Raw genomic sequence first — 23,807 nt, forward strand, 5'->3', positions numbered from 1 at the left:
ATCGTTAAGACCTGGAATATTTGCATTGTTGAGAAGGGTTGGGGTACGTGGGTTCTTATGGGTTCAGCTCCCGCAATCACTTCTGGTGCAAAATTCGCATTCATCCACTATCGGCAGCCGAATGATTTTTTTCATGGGGCTTGTTGTTGACTCCAGAGGACAGCGTGCCAAAAGTAACAGTTTTTCGGACCAGCATCTCCAGCTCACATTTTGTGACGTTTTCATTGGTGCCTCGTGTCTTGATAATCGGATTATCTAATCATGCAGTGATATTATTCCCACTGGCACCCCCTTTGTATACTAATTTGCATATTCATGTAGGGGCGTGGAGAGGATTGGCTCTGGTACAACATTTCTGCATTGAATGGGATGTACCTTGTATTCGTGCATACGCACAGATTCATACATCTGGATTTTTTTGGTTTGTGCAACATTTTCTGGATTTGACAGTACGCTGGTTTTCAATATGAAACTCACCAAATTTTCAGGCCCCAGGTGACTTAAAAAAAACACATAGGTTGGGTTGATGATGGCCAATTGGTCATCATCCCGATAGGCTGAAACTTCGCATCTCTCCGCACAAACGTACATCCACCGGTAATGGGACTCTTAGGAGCTCCCGGAGACACATCATATTTCCAGATCCTACCCCCTCTCTCTGGAGTGTGTTGCACTAAATATATCCTTAATAATATTTGCTGCTTCCTGACATTTACCTGTACATTGTTGCCAGAATAGAGCTTCTTGCATGCCTTTTCTTCTTGTGGAATACTCACATTTGATCAACTACAGTGACGTTGAGAAAAGGTCTTTGCCCTCTTCTGGCAAGCATATTTTTTGCATCGTTTCCCCACATTAATGTTTAAGATCATGAAGCAAATCTAAATATTACACAAAGTAGAGTAGGATGGCCAGCTCTGGCCGCTCGAAGGGCCAGGCACTGCTACACTTTTATTAATAAGGTACTTCCTTACTTCCTTAATATATTTACACCTTAATTACTCTGAAAAATGCTGAATTGTATGCATAAAAGTGTTTGTTGCTTTCAGTTCACTATGTCTCATACTGAGTTGGGTAAAAGAGCTTTTGTTTACTCGGCTCCTTACGCATGGAATATGCTAGTACGATTTAGGTTATACCCAACATTCACCCCAACACTGAAGGACATTTACTCTTGATAGTGTAACTTTTTATCCTAACAGTGTTAAAATAACACGGCTTACTGCATATTTGATCGAATACTGGAGATTTAACATTTGCTGTCCGCTTACTGTGTTTTACTTAGGTTCCTATCTTGCTACTGCTTATATATAGTTAAACACAGTCTTTCTGCAGATCCACTAACACTAGAAGGAAGGCTTCTTTGCAATACCGAAAGCTCTTTGGATATTGGATGTGAACAACCTCCCAGCTAAGAAGCAATTAGTGTGCCTCCATCTTGGGTTTCCATGCAGCCTGGGTGTCAGGCAGACAGGAAATGTAAAAGCAGCTGCAGTGCCAGATTGCAAAAACAGATGGAATTTTAATGTGAGTGATAGGCAATGGGAAACCCGCATGAACGGAATGAAAGAGATTGAGGAATTCATAGTGGGTGGCTATACATGTGGTGAGGAGGAGAAATGCAACATGTTTTGGGGGGAGGCGTTGTTCTGTGTTTGCGTGTATGGGTTGCTCACTTGTGTCTTCACTTTTTCCTAATCTCTCATACCCTTTGGTCCCTGACTTCTTTCACATGATTGTCTTTCATTCATCCATCTAGCCACCTACATCCACATTTCTCCTTCCCTCTCTGCTACTTTCTGAATAATTCAGAGAAGCGTAGCTTGCATATTTTTGGTTGTGCTCTCGCTTCTGCAGTTCAAGAAACAGCCGGTACTGCAATATAAGTACACAGTCCTCTATGTGCACAAATGTGACTGCAAAAAAAACACACACGAAAACTCTACTATTAGTGAGACCACAGAGACCAACAAGGAGAAATAATAGCCTTACTGCGAGGGGGGGAAAAAATCCTGACTTCTTCAGTGTTAGTGATGCATCCCTCCAGCCCCTCCTCTGAAATCCCTGCTTTTATTTCGTGCCATCCACCCTTCCATGCATTTTCTGTACCACCCATCCTAATGTCGTACTTTATTCTGTTTATTCTAAAGTAGTAAAGTAGCATGTGATCAATATGGCAACTTTGAAGTGTCTTCACACTGCCTGCTTGTGAGCTCATGGAACAGTCTTTTCTCATTTGTAACCATCACCTACAGAGTTGTTTCCCCCCGTGTTTGTTTTGTCTGAGAGTGAACACAATTTCTCAAAAAGTTATGAACAGATTTAAACTAAATTTTGTGCTTAGCTGGGCAATGGGCCAAGGAAAACGATTAGATTTCAAGGTCAGCCATTTGACGCACTGAACTTTAGGAAGAATTGTTTGTATCGCGATGCATTTTGCTACTAGGTAAAATATCTGCACATATGTCATGTGCAAATATAGTGATAAATAATGTGCTCCAGACCGTAGTTGAAAATCAACAGTACACACGCACACACACCCCAACATGCACACATGCGCACACGCGCACGTACACGTGCATGTCCGCATGTGTGGATTTTAAGTTTTACCCACATAGCCTTCTCACCATTATTGTAAACAAAAACAAATTGCATGCTGTCCTTTCCTTGCTGCGAGTTGCCAACATCTCAAGTGGACATTCAGATTTATGGTTGTTATTCCTCTTGAGAAAGTAGCAACTGTATTCTACTCCAATTCAAGGCACTTGTTTTTACAAGGCATTAGCTTTTTTTGAGGCAAGCAGGCAGGCAGACAGACAGACAGACATCAGATCTAACTGCATGCCTGATTTTTGGAACAAACTAATCAGTGTCAAATCATTAACAAATTTGACCATTCTGTTTACGATAATTTGTTGGAGCCAAGAACAATTACCTCAATACAAATGAATGCAAGAAATGGCCGGAGACTTCTTTTGTGCCATTTTTAACTGTCCTAATGGAGTTTTTAGGAAAAAAAAACAAAAACAAAAAAAACACCTTTGCAAAGCTCCAACAAGACGGAAGTGTACGCTTGTAATCCTCCATTCATTCTTCCCAATTTCCTGACAGAAAAGTAAGATACAGACAGACATAAAAGAGGCTATAAATTTTACATTTTTTCAACACATTTATTTTGTCTATATCCTGAAACCGAGGGAACAGACGGAAGCATCATGAAACTTGCTATGTAGCGAAACTAATGGAGTGACGTGAACATATAAGATCAACCCGAAATTGTTTTGCAGTCACTGTCACTTTTTAAATAGAGAAACGTTGTATAAATTATTGAGGCATATATGTCGCATTGGTGATTGAATCGCTGAATGTTATGTGGCCAGAACAACACTATTTGTGTTTTGATGGCAGTGTTTGGACTACGTACGTGCATTAGAAAACTAGCAATTTACAGGGGGAAACATTACGTTTCTCAGCAATGCAACAAACTGCATATGACGGTTCGATAAAGCACTTAACTAAGTCTAACTTGGTGTCCAAGCAGAGGGCAGTCAGTAAACCACATGCCATGAATTTCAAATAGATTTAAAAACAAAAACAAAAACAAAAAAAACATCAACTTTCCAGCGGTTTAAATGTTCCAAAACATTGTTCCTTCCATTGGATGTCATTAGTTTTCAATACAAATATGGTAGCCGGCCTACCCATAATGCATCACGCCGCCGAGATGCTATTGGTTTGATGCTGATTGGTAATAATAATACAAATAAATGTACAATTAAATTTGATTGAAGAATCTTTCTGGGTAGAGAATGTAAAGTAAAATGATTTGAAGGAGCGTTCTTACCCAACTTTTTCAGCTTCCGACCTACATTAAAAATGTGCTTCCTCCCCTTGGCCCAGACTTTTAAAAATACACGATGTCTAACCTAAAAAAATCACATGTACTTATAAATTATGGCTAAAGAACAAAACAGGCATGAATTTATAACAATAAACATGAATCAGAGGGCCCTTAGCAATAAAGAATGTGCGCCTGTGTGACAATCAATTCGGTTGCTTACAGCAGCATTTAATTCTTTAAAAAAAAAAAAAACTGAACTTTGAGTGGCTTAAACTAAGCTTGTGCCTTGGGCTTATTACCAAGGATTTGTTGACCCACAATGAATTCTTGTTCTGACACACTTGACTAGTTTCTGATGATTGATCCCTTTACCACGCATGTGAAATAAAGATATTAATCGACATCTACACAGTCATGACAGAGAGGTTAAAAATATAACTTCAGATTGACATCATTGCTCTGTTGCTGCCAGCAGTGCCAGTTGACTTGTGGAAATTTTCTGACTGTACCAGAAGGGTGTGATTGATTTAAATCGGACATCTCCTTTGAGCCCTGAGGCTGTCTAAATGTTAATATATGGCTGTCTGACATTCTGCTGCTGCAGCCACTGGACTCGACGCCTTCTTTGGATGAAGTGCGGTGGGTGGCAGTGAGCACCATTTGAATTACCTGAAGGGAAACCTAATGATTTCAGTTGTTAAAATTCTTTGGCTTGAACCAACATTTGGGACGGTGGATTCCAATGAGAGCGATTAATCTGAAAACGGGCGACAGGATGGAGAGGACAAGCAACGGGGCAGACAAGCATAGCTGCTTGGTTTAAGGGCTTTTGTCAGGCTAAATGATAAATACTTGCCTGGAGCTATTGGTCCAGACACCTCTGCACATGTGTGTGTTTTGCCTGACAGTGCTCAAGAGCCAGCAGTGCACATCTGTTTGCTTGTGGCCTTTTCTTCAGTCTGCATAAACACAGCCCTTCTTTTATCCCTTTCTCATCTGCACTCAGTGCAATGGATAAGCTCTCTTGTGACCATTAAATACAATATAAGTTGCCTATTGACAATATTGATCCACATCACAACATTCTTTTGAATTAGTAAGCAAGGTTTCAGTTGTACTTTGTATTTTAAACGTTTTTTAGGATGAGTAAGCGAGTCAGAGGGGATTTGACAAATAAATGACAGCTGGTTTAATGTCGAAGAGAGAGACTTTGAAACTGAAAATGTACTTTAGGAAATGTACTTGAAATCAAGTATGGAGAAAATGAATTTATTAGTCCTATAAAGCCTGAACCATTAAATAATTGACAGAAAATTCAGATTCTTAGAAAAGCCTCTATTGGAGCCTCTATTGGGCCTTTTGAACAAGTCAAACACTTTTTTTTGGGAGGGGGGGGGGGGATCACCTTACAAATATGACTTTTTATGTGTACTATATTTCTATATTTGACACTTCCCACAAATAAACTACTAATAACTACTAATAGCAGCAGCGACAACTCCACCAACTTTTTTTGTGGGTGACAAAATCTTTATTTTGTATGGAGGAAGGCTTGAAATCTCTTAATTGTCACGTTGGGATTTTATACGAGCACTATGTGCATGAACATGCCCAGAATTTACTGAGTGTGTGTCATTTGTGTTCGCTGACTTTCCATCTTCTTGCATGTTGTACAAGTTTTTTTTTCCTCGGCAATGTAGCATTTTGAAATACACTTTTCTTTTTCACCAATACGCCTTCATTTTCACTAGGCCCTTTGCTGGCTTCTTCTGTGTTGTATCTTTTGGTTCAGTTGTGTCCTCTTCTGGTTGTTTATTATTACTATGATCTGTAGTTTTGTCAGTGTAGCTGCTCGACATCACTTAAATGTCATTAATCATTTGCAAATGCTGTATTTTTTATTTATTTTCCATCTAAAACTCACACATTGATGCACACACATAAAACAGGTTACTGTCTATTCCATCCATCCATTTTCTTGACCGCTTATTCCTCGCAAGGGTCGCGGGGGCTGCTGGCGCCTATCTCAGCTGGCTCTGGGCAGTAGGCGGGGGACACCCTGGACTGGTTGCCAGCCAATCGCAGGGCACACAGAGACGAACAACCATCCACACTCACACACACACATACACCTAGGGACAATTCGGAGCGCCCAATTAACCTGCCATGCATGTCTTTGGAATGTGGGAGGAGACCGGAGTACCCGGAGAAGACCCACGCGGGCACGGGGAGAACATGCAAACTCCACCCAGGAAGGTCCGAGCCTGGACTCGAACCGGAGACCTCAGAACTGGGAAGCGGACGTGCTAACCACTCGACTACCGTGCCGCGTTACTGTCTATTCTTTTCTGAAATGTGTTCTATGTGTTAATGTGCGGAGAGGACCCACGCGGGCACGGGGAGAACATGCAAACTCCACCCAGGAAGGCCGAAGCTTGGTGTTTGTAATATTGTTTCAGTAAAAAAAATTGACTTTTTACGACCGTAACCTCTTCCAAATTTGACAAAGTTTTACATCAATATCAGGTGTCTCGCTTTTCTCAAACATGGCCATCTTACAAGGTCACTAGGAAGCCATCTGATGTAAAATTTCTGCCCTCCAATGGATTATCCGTGCAATACATGTATTTAATCGAATACATTGAGCTTTTAAAAAAAAATATTGTACTCATGAAATGGAGGCCTCAAAATGTCATGTAGTATATATGATATGTATGCCGTTATGTTGGGTATGTTCGATACCACTTTTTTTTCAAACCGATATCAGTATGAATACTCAACTCTTGAGTAGTCACTGATACTAAGTACCGATACCACTAGTACTTTTGATACATATAAAATTTCCCCCAAAACCAATGCCAGATAATAAATATTTTTTTTAAAGACCTTTATATCCCAATACAGTATTTTCTTTAAAATTGCATGAAATTAATAGCAATTTTCCTTTTTTTTTTTTTTTTTTTTTTTTTTTTTTTTTTTTTTTATATTTCTAGTTCATGATTGTAAATCAGCCACACGAGGCATCAGATACCACCATCAACTTCTGATACCTGAGACCTGGTGCTAGACCAATTCAGGCTTAAAATTCAAGTTGACTGTAAATATATCCTCTTGTGACTGTACTGCAGTCACTGGATATACTCATGCTTCTCAACAAGAATCAGTAGGTTGGAGATTTATTTTGAGTGCATTCGTCTCAGATTTGCCTGCGGGTTGGATTGTACAGAGTTACAATATTTGTGCTTGTATGGGTTCTCTGTGGATTCCTTCTTTCCTCAACTGTGAGTGTGAAGGATTGCCTGTGTTTATACGTGAGTTTTGAGATTGACTGGCAGTTCATCTTGCGCTTTCTGCAAGGAGTATATGCAAATACTAGATTAATTTAGCATGTGAATGGGCATGTGATTTATCAAACTTGAGGCACATTGTGGTGCAGGTGCAAATGATGACTGCATTTCTGTGGCAAGTAGAACGTGCAGGTAAAATTTGAGGCGACAGAGTGAAATGATCTTTTCTGCTCATGTGAGCATTTTTTAAATGCCCGACACAAAGGTTATCGCTCCATATTGTCTATTCAGCAAAATAATTTTGGATCTTTAATGTAAATGTTCTAAGGGCTGACTTGGAGCCAATCACAAGAAGGAGTCATGCATCACCTGATAAAAATCTTTTCAACTCTTCAATTCCTTGTGTTTTGGTCATTTCAGCACAAGGTGACAAATTGGTGTTGGCTTCACTCAGAGTATTTTTTGGAGCATGTTTTCCCAAGTTTTACACGCAGGGTTTAGCATCCACATCACACATGGGACAAGTTGCCTATATCAAATAAAATTAGGCTTGTATGTGCTTTACTGGCTTCCTGAAAATTATTGGAGAAGTATTTGTTTTCTTTAACTCAGTCACTCCTTTTTTTTTGCCTCTTATGAACAATTCAAATTCTATCACTTGAGTTAATTACAAAAACATTATTTTCTCACACATAGTGTTAGAAAATGTCTTTGGTGTAAGACTTGGGAAGCACAAATTTATACAGTAGATGCATGTAGGGTAAACACACTTGTGATTTCTTCATGTTATTATTTAAAAGGAACACATTTGTTGGAATAAAAGTGTTCTTGTAAAATGTACTTTTTGGCCAGGGGTTCGTGGTAATGGCTGCCTGAGGGGAGTAACTCAAAAGAGTGATGAAGGGGGTGTGACAAGTCCTTGGTGATGCGGACTGCTTTGCTATGTACTGCTCAAATGTGCAGGTCAGAGAGAGGAGGTGGAGTGGTGCTGCTGATTTTTACTGCTTGTTTGATGGCGACTTTATTCTTGCTTTTTGCTTTAAGGAAGTTATATCAGGATTTGATGTTGAACGTGAAACTGGGTGATCGGTATCCTGCAGTTAAAATGCACTGTCTGATCTTCAAATTTCTCAGCATCTACAGCTTGCACTTCACAGTCTTTTTTTTTTGTAAAACACATCCACATGCTGCATGAAAGTTGGTTGATATTCTTACCCAGGCACCTAAAAACATCGACCTGTTTCACAGTCCACCAGTCCCTCCAGAAGAAACAGCTCAGAGAGAGGATGTGGTGTGTCACGGGTCTGTCATCCTCTGCAGTAGAGCTTTTTGTTTGTTTGTTTTTTTTTTTTTGTTTCTTAAATTAACATTCCGTTTCAGTGAGATGAGAGGTTTGGGTGGAGCTGGTGCTGGTGGTACCTTGTCTTCTGTAATGTCACTCCTGATCCTGGTGTAGAAGGTGCAAAAAAAAGAGGTCGGGTCTGAGCACCAGAATCACATTAACTCTCTGTGCTCTATCCATCATGATGTTGAGTCTCTGCCATGTCCTCTGTCTGGTTGCCTTTTCTTCTGGTGAATTTGTTCTTCCATCTTGTTCTTGTAGCAGAGCTCAAATTATTGATCTTGAGATTCAGCTTCCTTTTCAGATCGAAGCATCTTTGCAAAATAGTGATTTATTTAAGGTTAAGATAGTGTTTTAAATTTCATTTTATGATGTTCCATGGTAAAAGCCACCACAGCTACCTAAAACTCAAAACCCTCTTTTAAATATACAGCACCACTTTTACTATTACTAGTCTATACAATTGCAAAGATGCCAACAGCTCAACTTTGTATTTTGTTGTGGACAGTTATGTGTTCCAGTGCTTTAAATAAGTTAAAAAAAAAATGTTCCAGAGGAATAATTTTTAGTTAGTTTAACTTGGACTGTGCCAGTGAGCGATTAAGTACTGCGTCTTGTGCGGCTACACATTTGGACTCTACCAACCAATCGCTGAAGAGTTTATTGATGTCATGGCGTCTTCTTCATTGTAAAACTGGCTTCAGTTTTCAGTGATGTCTGGCAGAACAGTGAAGGCTGACAGAATCCGCATTACAGCAGAAAGTGATCAGCTATCAACAGCAAATTAATGTGTGTCTAATGAGTAAACATAATACATACACAAACAGGCCACATGCTGAAACATTCTTGCCATCAGAATAACTGTGTTTGCTTTTGGCTTTTTAAAAACTTTGCCTTTCACAATTAAGATTCCATGTAATCATTTAGTTTAAACATAACGCAACTTTATTAATTGCATTTTTGATATTGTATTTATTTACCGTATTTTCCGCACTATAAGGCACACTTCATTATAAAGTGCACCTTCAATGTATGACATATTTTCAAACTTTTTCCTTATATAAGGCGCTACAGTAGAAGCTGGGGTTACGTTATGCATCCATTAGATGGTGCTGCGCTAAAGGGAATGTCAACAAAACAGTCAGATAGGTCAGTCAAACTTTATTCATAGATTACAAACCAGCTTTCTGTCAACCCCATTTACTCCCAAAATGAATAAACAGCTGTTTTATTATTTTCTCTGAGGTAAAGTATTAGTATTAGCTAGCGATCCAAGATGGCGGGATCCTCTGCGCATGCGCGTCACCGATCGTGCAGGGTCACCGATAGCGTCTTGACAGCAAGACCTGTTGCGGCTCAATTTTGATCCATATATAAGGCGCACTGGATTAGAAGGCGCATGGTCAGCTTTTGAAAAAATTGAAGGCTTTTAGGTGCGCCTTATAGTCGTGAAAATACGGTATATATTGAAATTTAACAACTACAGGTTTAAAAAAAGTGCTGTACATAAAACACAAAGAGTAATTAAAATAATAATTCAGTCATCCATCCGACCATTCAACGTACCATTTATCCTCACAAGGGTCAATAATGCTATAAATAACTAATACAGTGCTGTTTTCAATTAAAATTGTAATTAAGATGAGTGAATCTAAGTGGGAAGAGTGTGATGAAGACAATTTCCAATTCCTGCATAATTGTGCCGCAGTGCATAAAGCAAAGTCCCTGAAGGCACATTTGGATGAGTTTGGTACGGGGGAACTTGACAGCTTTGAAAACAATGCATTTGTATCATTTAGCCAATCCCAAGCAGACCACAGTTTTGTCTGGTCCTCAAATAGGACTTAACAGTGTTTAGATAGAAATGCTGAGCGGAGTCTGACTAAAGAGCCGTCTGCACACAATGATTTATCTTTGTCAGGTTTGGCAGCAAAGACCAGCGTTTTGTTTGTTCTGTGTTAATGTCAGCATCAAGGTCAGCTCATTTCCATTTCAAACATCCAGTGTGTGTGTTCACCGTGTCAGGGCGTTGCTGCACACCTCTGATTGTCTGAGTGATGTCTTCCTTTCCGTGTCTTTCCCTCGTAGCGTTCTCACTTCCTCCATCTTTCTTCTTTCACAGGCTGACTATCGCTCCAGAGAGTACCTTCGTGCTCACTTCCCTGTTGCAGACACAGGAAGCACAGAATCAAGTGGGTGAGTGAACGCATTGTTGTTTTTACCGCAGTCTGACGTACACACGCATTTTTTTGACACCTAATTAAGGAGAGCTAATTTGTCTCAATATACGTTTAAAGCCACAGCATATGACTCATTGGGGAAAGTCTCCAAATAAATGTATCCTGTCAGCTTTGTTGGCAAGCCTAATTATTCTCATCAAAGTTGCCATTTCATTTTAACCCATGTAATTTAGAGGTGGATAAACACTCTGAGAAATTCAACTTTTGTTTATACATTTGCTAGAGGTGTTTAAATTTATTATTAGAGTGCGGTCAGCGACCATAGTGAAGTCCGAGTCGGTTGAATCCAGTGAAATTAACGTCATATATCACAAACACGGAGTTGCTTACATTACCAAGGTCATGATCCCTATGAGGGAATTATGTTTTGAAAACTATTCTGTATCAACATGGAGGTGTGTACTCACCAAAGTCAGCAGCACAACAATGCTTTTCACCGACTGTATGTTGCAGCCAAACTGACAAAATTCCCAAACATTTTCCTTTGTCTGCATAATTTGTAGGGAGAAAACATTTGATTAGACAGAAAACATCAGCAGAGACCAACAATGGCTTTATATTTATGTGTATGGTACCCCATACTCGCCTGTCCATGTAGGGCTCTTTAAGTGACTACATATTGTACAGCCAGGCAGTGTTCCTTCAGCTGTGAAACGAAGTATTTATGTACACTACTGTACAGTAGCAGAGACAAGGAGGGCGGGATTATGGAAGATTGATGCTTCAAAATCATCTCAAGAAATTGAGATGTTATGATAAGAGCAAACAGAACGTCGAAACGTTGAAAATGTAGATCTACTCAACCTTCACCTGACACCCTTGCGGATCAGTGGTCAGTAGTTCCAAATGGAACAACGTCTGATTTAAGGTTTTGAAGTACTGTACGGTGTTACTGCTTTTGAAATATCAAGTGTGCAGGTGTGCACAGCGTATCTCGGTGCACCCCACTGGCAAACGTAATGGGATGTCCGCGCTCATCCACTCAGAAGCTCCCCGACGTGGTGAATCCTCTGAGCGCGCGCGCTTATCTTTGATCACTCGCTACAAAGAGGCTGAGACAGGAAGATGGGCTTTGTGCTGAGTCGGCAGGACTATAGAAGGTTCCTTTTGGCCTTAACCCAGCTTTACCCTCTGAATAAATGAATTGACATGAATTTAAACTAAAATAAAAAAAAATACTACAATTAAAAATAAAATTAAATGGGGGACTAAAAGCTCTTCCAATCAAAAGCAGTCTTCCAAAATAACATGGGGAAATTCTGATTCAAATCTGCGTGTGAATTATGTCTGTTTCTTTCCTAATTGGTTGATTTTGGCAAACCAATTCATGGAAACTTGTCTTTTTCTGTCCCCCAAAAATTCATAAAATGAGACTTCACATCACATTGTAATTTAAAAGCTTAACTCACAACACATTTCTTTTGTTCATTTATTTATAGATTTATTTATTTATTTTTTTCAAAAGTGAGCGGCTTGCCAAACGGAAAAACAAGGTGCTGTTGAAAATATGCAGCTACAGTATAATGTTACAATTTCAACATCCTTTTGCTGTCAGACTGGTCACAAACATTTTCCTCCATTTATTAGTATTTCTTTCTATTCATTATTATTATTAGGGATTGTTGAATACCAATATCAGGTATTTTTGCCGATATCAGCTTTATTTGAAGGTATCGGTACTCACGACAGTAGCCGATACCAGTACTGGCCGCTCTCTTTTGGCCGTTTTACGATCAGGAACTATTCATCCATCCATTTCCTTGACCACTTATTCCTCACAAGGTCGCTCTGCCTTGAGACGAGTGTCTGACACGTTTAATTGAATCTGTTTGAGCTTGGTTTTAAAACAACACTTCACTGTTGGGAGTTATGACTTTTCGGCTGCCGTAGTGTCGCGCGTTTTATAAACTGGGTGTACTGTACACGCAAGAGTGCGGCAGCGGCTAATAAATTTGACTCACCGTCATTTAGATGCCGCTGCCGCCGTCATCGTAACCTCTTTAACTCATTCACTCCAAGCCATTTTCACAGAAGCAATCCTGTTTGCTCCCGGCTGTTTTACTGGATTTTGACTGATTTTTCAAGGCCCACAGAATATTGTGTGCTATTGCTATAAAAGGAACCTATCAAAAGAAAGATTAAAGTCTCTTCTTTCATCAGGAAAAAAAAGTATCTTTCTATCTGTTTCCGTTTTGCAGCAATTAGCATTAGAAGAGAGCTAAGTTTCATCAGTTTTCACAAATCAATTTAAAATTGTAAGTAATTTAGCTTTTTTCTACATGGCCCTGGTTGATCTCCTTTGCTCTGACCGTTTGTGTAATAACTACCATTTCTGCAACCGTTCTTTGCAGTTGAGAGGCTGCATCAAAGCCTTCTGTATGCTCTAGCATAAAAAAACAAAAAAACAAAAAAACCTATAAATACGTCTTTGGGACACTTGAAACATAAAAAAAAAAGTATTTACAACGTATTTACACGTTATTGGGAGCAAATGAGTTAATGTCCACGTATTGTAGCATTGGTGAACAAAATAGGCCAAGCGGTGAACAAATAACAACTCTTTAATTCTTTCTGTCGGCCGCAGCCACGCCGGAACACAACAGCTCCGAACGCGCTTAGCTTACCAAAACAAATCCTGTGTTGCCTTCACGGACCGTCCAGACCATGGGAAACTACCTAACCCGCGACCCACCCACAAGGATTGCTACAGAATGCTAATGGTTTTTTGAAATCAAATCAGGGATGTTACGTCATATAATCAGGTATAATTTTACTTTGCCTACACTTTAGCATGTGTGTTTAGTGACTGAGGATCGCTAAGTTTTATTATTATTTTTTTTTATATGTATACTCAATTTATTTATTTATAAATATAGTGTTTACATGTCATGTTTCATGCAACATGAAGAGTTGGATATGCTGAGTGGTGAATTGTAACCAATATAAAAAAAATTTATATTAAAAGGCTTCGTTTGCTTTTATCTTAAGATCCTGTAATATATAATAGCTCTGATATTGTTTATTATAATTAACTTTTTGTTGGGTAAAAAAATAATAATAATCATTGAAAAGGACCCAATTAAAATAATCGCATATGATATCGCAATCGTCATTTTTGGGGGGGGGGGGGAAATCACAATTAGATTATTTTCCATAATCGTTCAGTCCTAGGTAACTCAAGGTAAGTGCTCATACTTGGTATCGGTCTGAAAAAAAAAACGATATTGAACATGTCTATTATTATTACTGCAATTGCAATATTATTTAAACTTTTTTTTCCTGTTATTTTCAATTTTTGTTACAGCTGTGTGTGAGTTTTTTAAGTACAAATTCAGTTGAATTGAGAGTTGTGTCGAGTTAACAAACTTGTGTTTTTAACAGCTGAAGTTGGATGCATGTGTATGTGTGTCTCCAAATGTGGAAATTGTTCCAATCAACCCCATGCTGTTATACAAATTTCAGTGCCCTTTCCAAGAGCATTTCCAAAATGTCATGGAAGATGTTGTAAAGGCAATCAGCTCAAGGTTGGACTGATCAGCTCTGTTGGGAGTAGCTGCTTTCATTAAAAAGTTCTGGTGGTACAAGGGCACACACCAGAGGTGCTGTTCGGTCGAAGTATTCGCTGTAATCCATAATGTTGCTAGCTGGCATTTTTTAAGCAACACCATCAATTGTTGAGTTTGATTGATTGGATGAATTGCCCACCTTGGACAACTAGGTTTTTTGGAGACAAAGTTTTAGAAAAACATACATATTTTGTTTGCAAAATCATAAAATGTGACACCTCATTGATTGTGCAAGTATTGCATACAGTATAGTACATTGTCAAAGTACATTTGACACGGCCCGTGCCCTTTGCCTGTATTGTACAACAGTGCCTTGTGTGGCAAGGCAAGAGAAGACGAAGTTTGTTTTCATCTCTCACTTCCTTGTTTCCAACCAATCACGTCATTCTGTAAGATGTTATCATACTCTTACCATAATACTGTCATCATTGGGAAGGTTGTTTTAAAACATTCAAATTATTCTCTAACAAGTTGATGACTTGTGAAATTATGCTGAGAGCCATTTGCATAGACTATTTATAAAAATCAGAGAAAAACATCATTTGCATAATCATTCTGAATATGCAGTTTAATAATAAATTTAGACAGATGAAGGTTGTACACCACACCAAGTGTCCCATTCTGATTTATTCTAAGTTACTCCATAAGTTTTCCCACCAGGTAGTGACAACACGGAAGTGAATAAACATAAATAATACAAATATTAAACATATTGTTTAGTTGGCCTGGGCCCGCTCTGGGGTTGCCAATATTGTGATTGTTTTGACACGCTTGTTGGCAGTTTGGACATAAAGATGTGTTTACATTCAGCAGAGTGTGTTGTAGATAACTTTATAATGGGATCACCTCTAATTTCCATCATAAGTGCATTCCACTGTCTATTAGTTGTTGTCATTTTTATGTGTATATGTTTGTTTTTTTGTTTGTTTGTTTGTTTTTACCAAAATCTGGTGTCCGTCAGAGATTATTTCAATCATGTCAATCTTGCATTTACGGGATATATTCTATCTGTCTTTTTTTCCTGTGCTTGGCTTGACACAATGTCGATACATCAGAGTTTTAGTCACATTTTGAAGAGTTCTGACTGATTTGTAAAATCCGCTTTCATGTCTTTGTCTATTTCGCCATCATAACTCATATCCATGTTGTGCTGCTTGAAAGCAAAAATGAGAAATTGTCAATCATTTGAAGGTTGCAATATAAATCCATCTTATAAGGTCTTTGTTGTTGTTCCCTCTGAAACATTTCCTGCAATTTAAGAAGACAATTGTGTTGGTAGCAGGTTGCCTTGCGTGCCACGCGCACTTCAACTTTCTCATAATGGGTCGGATGGTGTTGGATTGTTTGCTTCAATTGGCAAATCAAATTTCTAATTTACATGTCCTACCTCACACACTTTTCTGCACTCTTCTGGGAATTCCAATTCTTCCGCTGTTTGCACTTGATGTTTTGGTTGCCATCTTTTGTTGTTAGCTCCGAAGATATTTCTCAGTAGTTGGAGAGTAATGCATGTAAAAAATACACACTTGCTTGCATATGTACTAGGGATAGACCAATAATTGCCCTGGCCGATTATCTGCGCCAATGTTGGGCAAATTGACCAATATTGGTATGAGCCTTTTTTTTTTTTTTTTTTTTTTTTTTTTTTTTTTTTTTTTTTTGGAAAGCCGATATAAGATAAATCTAAAACCATTTTAATATCAGGGAACCATTTCTTAAAAATTTCAGTTAACTTTACAAGACATCCCGCAGACCCTGGGAAAGTTCTGGTTTTTGTTCGACATTAAAACAAAGAAATGTGAAAGTTTAAGATTTCAGGTATTTTTGAATTTGGGGAAAATTATTTACTGCAGAAAATTACAGAGAGATATGGTATTTACTTTAACTTTTTAAGACATATTAATAACCTTGGGAGCGCCCTGAAAATGTTAGAAATTATAAAGATGTCTATTGTCTAAGATTTAAAAAAAATAAAAATCTACATTTTTTACAAGTCTGAAAAATTGTTCAATAAGTATGCGTTAAGATATTACAACAGTCAAGATTAGCATTTTGTATTTTAAAAAAGTTTTTGACGCTCATATTTTCCACAACCTTTTTACTGAGAATGAATATCGGCTTCAAATATCGATTATCGGCCTCCTTGACTACTAACAATCGGCATCTGAAAAAAACATAACGGTCTGTCTCTAATATGCGCAGTATTTTGGTATGATTATGATATTGTATTGATTCATTGACTATATCTTTCTGTACACTCGTTGAATGATTAGAGGGTACATTTAGTAATTTTTGAACCTATGATTTATATTGGTTTTGTTTGTTTGTTTGTTTTTGGTTAATTGTCATGTCACCATGTGTTTTCCCATGTAGTCCTGGCTTGCTGGCACCTCTTTGTCATAATATTTTTGTGCTTCATGTAAATTAGTCTGCTCGTTCTTGTTTTGTGTGACTTCTTCCCTTATTTGGCCGTGAAATGTTCACTGGCACATTGCGCTCGTCGTTGAGCAGATGGAGACGTTTTGAATTAGCGAAGGATAGTTTTAAGCCAAGGATAATCTTTTCTTAATTAATGAAACGCTAATAGACATTTTCATGTCATTATTGTGCTTTTTATTACTTGATCCTGTATTGTATCTCCCAGATGTCTCTCACGGGTAGATCTGCAATGTCAGACATCAGGTTGAGTCGGGGTAGTAAAGTAACTGTACTGTATTGTAATTTTTTTTCTTAATGATTATTAATTTTATAAGTATTCTGCGAACTTAGTTCATGGCAGTGGAGATCAAAATTGTAAAGACAGGGTGGTGATAGTGATGCTCTTTTTTTCCAAGTACTTTTCCATCCAGCCTTCTCCACCCTCTGTCTCCCTCTACGCTTCTGTTGTTCTGATGCAGCAGAGAGAAATAGCATCCATTTTCTTCATACATAAAAACTCAGGATTTTGCGTTTTGCCTCACCTCCCTCTGCCAGAGCGCCGCCATGCGCCACTCAGGGATTGATAAATCGCCACCACCTGCCTCATTTTTCAACAAGGCTGCTTTGTTGTCGTGCAAATATTCGCAATAGCCACATGAACTCCTCAGCCATGACGAGAATAATCCCATAGCCCGAAGAAAAGTGCAAATTCCCAGATTATAAACACTGTGATTGGCAGGGTTTGGGATAGGTTACTCGTGACCATGTTGTGGATAAACAGTCAAGAAAATGGATGGCAGGAAGTAGTGGAATTTTAATAAATACTGTACAACAGAGTGGCATTCTAAGTAGTTTAACAAACAAGCAGAAATGATGTCATAGTAAAGAAGCTGACCTTTAGGTTTACTGGGATCAATGTTAGTTTTCTCTGGGTAATTATTAGTGTTGTTCCGATACCGTTTTTTGGCCCCCGATACCGATACCGATACCCAGCTTTGCAGTATCGGCCGATACCGATACTATACCGATACTTACGTTTTTGTTTTTTTTCCTCAACATGAAAAAGCTGTCCTGCTATTGGTTCAGAGCATTCAAGGGCCAATAGGATATCTTAGATCGGCATGCAGTGAACATGTCACATATCAAAAGTCCTATATTATTAGCGTTGGAATTAATGGTATCGGCATGTTACTTGTGAGTAGTCACCGATACCGATACCACTGTTTTAATGCAGTATTGGCACCTCTGCCGATACCAGTATCGGTATCAGAACAACACTAGTAATTACTTCTTTTTTCCTCCTACTTCCCAAAATCATGTACAGTAGGTTAATTGGATACTTTAAATTGTCTTTAGGTGTGAATGAGTTTAAATGGTTGTTTTTATGTGCCCTGCAATTGGCTGGCAAAGAGTTGAGGGTGAACCTCCAGCTGGGATAGGCTCCAGCACATCTGCGACTTTAGTGAGAATAAGCAGTAGAGAAAATGGATGGGATGGATGGATGGATGGATAGTTTAATATGTGGTATTTAAAAAAAAATCCCAGTCATTTCCTCTCAGACACTAAGTGGTAACACTGCTGCCACGTTTTTGCGGCTTTATAACTGTAAATAACATCTCCGGCAGCCCGGTGTTGGGAAGGTTGAGTCACCCCATAGATCTCGGCAGCATACCGCAGCGTTCAAAGTATCCTCCGCAGGAAATCGGTGACTCAAAGCAATCGAAGGACACAGAGACGAGTAAATCAATTCAATCGTCACGTGTCTGTTTTTTTTTTTTTTTTTTTCTCGAGTTCTCATCATGCGTGAGTCTCTCCTGTGACCTGACCCTCTGTTGGTGGATCATCTCAAACTGTGGCTATAATACACTCACCGGTCACTTAATTAGGCACACCTGCACGTTCAAATATTTTGAAAAAAAATTGTCTCATCGCGCATCTTCCTCTCACTGCCGCTACGGTCGCTGACAGCGAACCAACAGACTCAGAACATGGAGAAAATAAAAAATTCTGATTGTGTTTAAGTCAGCAGAGAAAGTCTTGCTGGCCCTGACCACTCACCAAAAACAAACACATGTTAATAACATGACTTCCAGCTCTAATAACACCGGCATCCCAAGTTGGCCCCCGTTTCCAAGCCACAAATGTAACCACACTTTCCTTTTCCTCCTTTTATTGCTGTTGTTTTGATGTGCATGAATACAACAGGTGCTAAATTTGATCTCACAGGCACCCTAACAACGCGAGGGAAAATGATAATGAAAATAATAAAAGCAACCCAGATGGATGCACACTGATAACTAGGGGTGTTAAAAAAAAAATCGATTCGGCGATATATCGCGATACTACTATTTTTTTTTTTTTTAGGATTCACACCTTAAGCATGGAAGAATGTTATATGAACGGAACATTAAGCCTTAATATTTTATTTCAATGCTGTTCAAACATGAAAGAAATTACAACCTCTATAAGACTGAAATTTCAGATAAATAAATAATACATTTTCATATAAATCTTACACTCTACAAGCTTACTGATTAGTATTTTCTAAATTTTAATGAAAAAAAATCGCAACAATCGACTTATAAATTCGTATCGGGATTAATCGGTATCGAATCGAATCGTGACCTGTGAATCGTGATACGAATCGAATCGTCAGGTACTAGGCAATTCACACCCCTACTGATAACGTTGTTGTGTTACGCGCTTTGTATTGACTGTATCATTGCATTCAGTGCAAGCTTGACCCTGTACATGCGAACATGCAGTGAATTGATGATCCACCTTTTAGAAAGAACACTTGGCTCATTCTACTGTACAAGTTGGCGGATTTGCAACACAACTATTTTGCCGGGTATCCATGGAATCTTGTACTCCAAACAGAATCAAACAAAGTAGGCAAACCGAATGAAAATGCTCCATATAAACATGTCAACTCTAATAAACAGGCTGTACAAGAACAGAACTTTATTTGCCTTTTGCCAATCTGACCAGAAGTCATATTTTCAATTGGAATAGCCAGGCTGTGCCCCTTCTGTGCATGCTCATTGTTGATGTAAATATGCAGTTGATATTGTTTATACACAAAATGGCAGCTTCCAACAAAGGTTTCTGTGCGACGGGGAAAATCTGTTTTGAACTATTAGTGACTTGTTTTTAATCAAGCTGTTGCTTTAATGGAAGTGTAAAAGCAAATCACAACTACTGTGCTACTGTAGATGACTGACTTCCATCCTGATAAATTGCATGATATTATATCAGTCTGCACATCACATGGCTGTGAAACGACTTTTTGGATAAACATAGTGGCAAATGTATACACCAGGTTGAAATAGATCACATCACAGTAAGCACTTGCCCAGAACTCTTTAGTCAGAATGGCAAAAAAGTTTGCATATAAACCTGCTCCAATTTTGAAGCCATTTCTTTTGTGTGAGAGGTTTCTGAAATTATTTACCAGCCTTCCCACCAGGTAGAGCGATTATATTTGTCTAATTGCTCATTTTAATTCATCCATCTATCCAGCCATTATCCAAACCATGAGCACACATGCATTTCTATTTTTGTTTGTGCAGCATTTTGACTCTGTTTCTTTCTGTTTTGTATTCTTCTTGTTTTGGACAAACTTGCCTGTCAGATGTGAAGATGTGAAGTGAAGCTCATCCTATGTACTCCAGTGCACATGAGCTCCTTCTGACAGGGAAAATGACAGCCAAATATTTGCTCAAGCGACAAGCACCGGCTTTTATGCAACCACGTGATCATGTTTGCTGTAAACTAGAACATCTGGGGTCCTTCTGCTTCCCGAGGCCGCTAAAGACAAAATCATTTGAAACAAATCTATTGTAATAAGGGCCAGTCAACCTTGAACTAGAAAAAGGAGATGTTATGTTTTGCCGCCATTGAGTGGCTGTTGTGTGAGGAGCAGTTCCAACAGCCCACTTCTGTCTGTAAGGTGCTTCAGTCAGCAAGAATGCACAGCTTCATCGGGAGGTGGATTATCGCTCTCGAAAGGCTTTGACACTGACTGGAGGCTTTAGACCCTAATGAGATTCCTGCCTCTGCTTTGTTGTGTAACATTAAACAGTGAGAAATATTTCAGGGGGAAACAAAACTGATTTCTAGTAAGATTTTTTTGTTCTTCATCTGATCTTTTTTGCCCATATTTATCTCCCGGTTGGCGACTTAAACTGCGATCAGCACCTACCTGCCGTGGTGAAAGCAGACGATCCTAACTACTTATCCATTGCTTATCCTACTACTTATCCAAACAACTTCCCAGTACGGGACTCGACCTCACTGCCCTGATGCTCTGCTGACTGACCTCACTGTATTTGATTCACAAAACAGATTCTGGAGCTAATCTGATTCTGAAATATTATTTTTCCCTGATTCCGCTTGGTTCTTCCTCCCTTCCATGTCTACCCTGTCGCCCACTCACACTGCACTGAACTCGGCTGCGCTTGAGCTTGTTTATGTGCACCAACCCTTCATCATAAATAATTCATTGCTGCAACTTCCTTTACTTTGTAGAGTCATTCTGGTTATAGTGTCTATTATGCAAATGGTGCGGTTATCATTCATAACTGGTGATATTACCGATCACTTTGATTATATTACATGTCTACCTTATGCAGCGGTGCATAAACAGCATACCTTGCTCAAACCCACCTTCCAAATGTATTGCGAACAGGGAAGTCCCATGATTGAACAGCACAAAGGGATCACACTAGTGAAACACGAAAGATGCGGTATTTCCACATATTGGATTTTATGTGTTTGCTTGCAACCAAAGTCCAACCTTATATAATCTTTTCTATAACAAATGTATTTCTTGCAGGTTTATTACCAACTCTATTTACCCGCTTGCCTTGTGTTCCATTGTTTCCATATGTGCTGTGGTACCTGCAGTATGAGGCAGGCCTCCAGCAGTCAGTTAGTGTTGGTGGTGACCTCCGGAAAGTGAAAGGTTGGCTTGCTAACAAGTGCAATGAGTGGGTGTTTAACTTTGCTTTGGCACTAAGTTGCCTCTTCATTCTTCTGCTCAAAATACTTCATTGCCACATATGAACATGATGCTCAATGCAAATGGTGCGTTTGAGGCTGAGCAACATTAGTCTGGCCAGTCTTAGTTCTTTTACACGATTATTTCACAGTCAAACACTGGACAAAAGACATGTTATTATTTTGTTTGAAGTACACAAAAATCAATGTATTTACAATTTCATAAATTCTTGATAAGTGCATCACTGTCTAATTCCAACAAATTTCAGTACACATCACTTTTATGGGTTGCTGATAAGTAACATAATGCTCAGATAGGCGGCACCCAGTGCAAAAAAAAAATAAGGTGTGTGAAAAAGGATGTGATAAAAGGAGCAAAGGGGCACATCAAAGGCAGACCAAAAAGTCTTTCTGCTGTCCTCTCTCTCCCTTCCTCTTCCCATAATGCTTACACAGGAAATATTTATACAGAAATGTAGTGATGATAGTTGACCATTGAGAACATAATGGTAGATTGATGTCTTTGGGCTTCTACTTCATATTCCTAAATAGTCCAGCAATATGACAAGTAAGCCTGTTCTAGCGGGCTATCAAATCACAACTCCTTTACAAGACCATGTGTCATGTAATGACAGACCGGAAACAACTTCTCATGCAAAGCATTTTAAGGAGCGAGCATGAGAGCACTTTTGGCGAGACACTGAAGCAGTACACAGTTTTCGTTGTTCAAGGGTACTCATCACATGAGTGACGAGCGATCAAAAAAATCAAGCAGAGTGCAAGCTTATTCACCAACATGTCTGAGAATAATTTTAAGTGAGACCATTTTCGTTTGCTCACGTTCCTTTTTGGAGGGTTTGTGTCAGAAATGTCTCTTGTCAGTGCATGTCAGTAATGCTGCGGGAACATTAGATACACCTCCACTTGAGCACTGTTGAGAAATTCTTTTAAAATCTTAATCTGATGGTGGTTGTACAGCACGCCAACCTCACTCGGATAGTTGTGAGTTTTCCTAACGAAACCGCATATGCTTTTTGAAAAAGTTACAACTGAGTCCGACCCACCGTTCTGCGGCAGCGTGCTTCATGTGTATGAGAGTCAGATCTCACTTAACTCTACAGAGCACAGAAGCTCAGACTTTTAGGCTCTGCCAAGACTACTGGGGCGGTGTGGCTCAGTGGTAGTGTGGTAGTTTCCCAACCGAGGTTGTGGGTTTGATTCCATGTGACCACGTTGAAGTAACCTTGATCAAGATACTGAACCTCCTAATGCGTCATCAGTAAGTGAATGAGTAGTCGAACATAAAGCGCTTTGAGGGCCCTGTAAGGTGGAAAAGCGCTATATACCGTATTGTCACGACTATAAGGCGCACCTAAAAGCCTTCAATTTTTTCAAAAGCTGACCCTGCGCCTTATAATCCGGTGCGCCTTGTATATGGATCAATATTGAGCCGCAACAGGTCTCGCTGTCAAGACGCTAGCGGTGACCCTGCACGATCGGTGACGCGAATGCGCAGAAGATCCCGCCATCTTGGTTCGCTAGCTAATACTAATACTTTACCTCAGAGAAAATAATAAAACAGCTGTTTATTCATTTTGGGAGTGAATGGAGTTGTCAGAAAGCTGGTTTGTAATCTATTAATAAAGTTTGACTGACCTATCTGACTGTTTTGTTGATGTTCCCTTTAGCGCAGCAACATCTTAATGGATGCATAACGTAACCACAGCCTCTACTGCCGCGCCTTATATAGGGAAAAAGTTTTAAAATATGTCATTCATTGAAGGTGCGCCTTATAATGCGGTGCGTCTTATAGTGCGGAAACTACGGTAAATGAAGTGCCAGTACCATTTACTAATTGTAAACATCTCTGTTCACTATCATGGCCTAAAGGATTTCACATGTGCTATTTGTGGATCAGGTTGAGAGCAGTTAACATGTTAGAATTAGCTCCTCTAAATATGAGGACAGGGTTCCCAGTCAGATAAAGTTGATTATGACTAAATAAAGCTTTGTTTCACATGCATGCAGCTTTTCTAAAACCCATCTTGTGGTGATTCTCTCTGGCTACAGTAATGCCTAAAGTCAAATAACATTTTCATCGCTACAGTATCT

The 23,807-nt window shown here is 39.1% G+C and overlaps 1 protein-coding gene across 11 annotated transcripts in view; it reads left to right on the forward strand.

The window, feature by feature from the left end:
• LOC144020930 (endonuclease V-like) overlaps nucleotides 1-23,807 on the forward strand; it is an 83,672-nt gene that overhangs the window by 23,885 nt on the left and 35,980 nt on the right. For 6 of the 11 annotated variants that reach the window (XR_013283999.1, XM_077524859.1, XM_077524858.1 and 3 more), the window contains exon 8: nucleotides 10,593-10,666. Coding sequence is in view for 7 of the 11 variants with exons in the window: in XM_077524859.1 (XP_077380985.1) it covers nucleotides 10,593-10,666 (74 nt within the window). In the remaining 4 variants the exon portion in view is untranslated. The remainder of the gene's footprint in view (nucleotides 1-10,592; nucleotides 10,667-23,807) is intronic. The other 5 variants (XR_013283995.1, XR_013283996.1, XR_013283997.1 and 2 more) reach the window with 1 other exon arrangement.

Source organism: Festucalex cinctus, chromosome 6 (assembly GCF_051991245.1).
Source record: "Festucalex cinctus isolate MCC-2025b chromosome 6, RoL_Fcin_1.0, whole genome shotgun sequence".
NCBI lineage: Eukaryota > Metazoa > Chordata > Actinopteri > Syngnathiformes > Syngnathidae > Festucalex > Festucalex cinctus.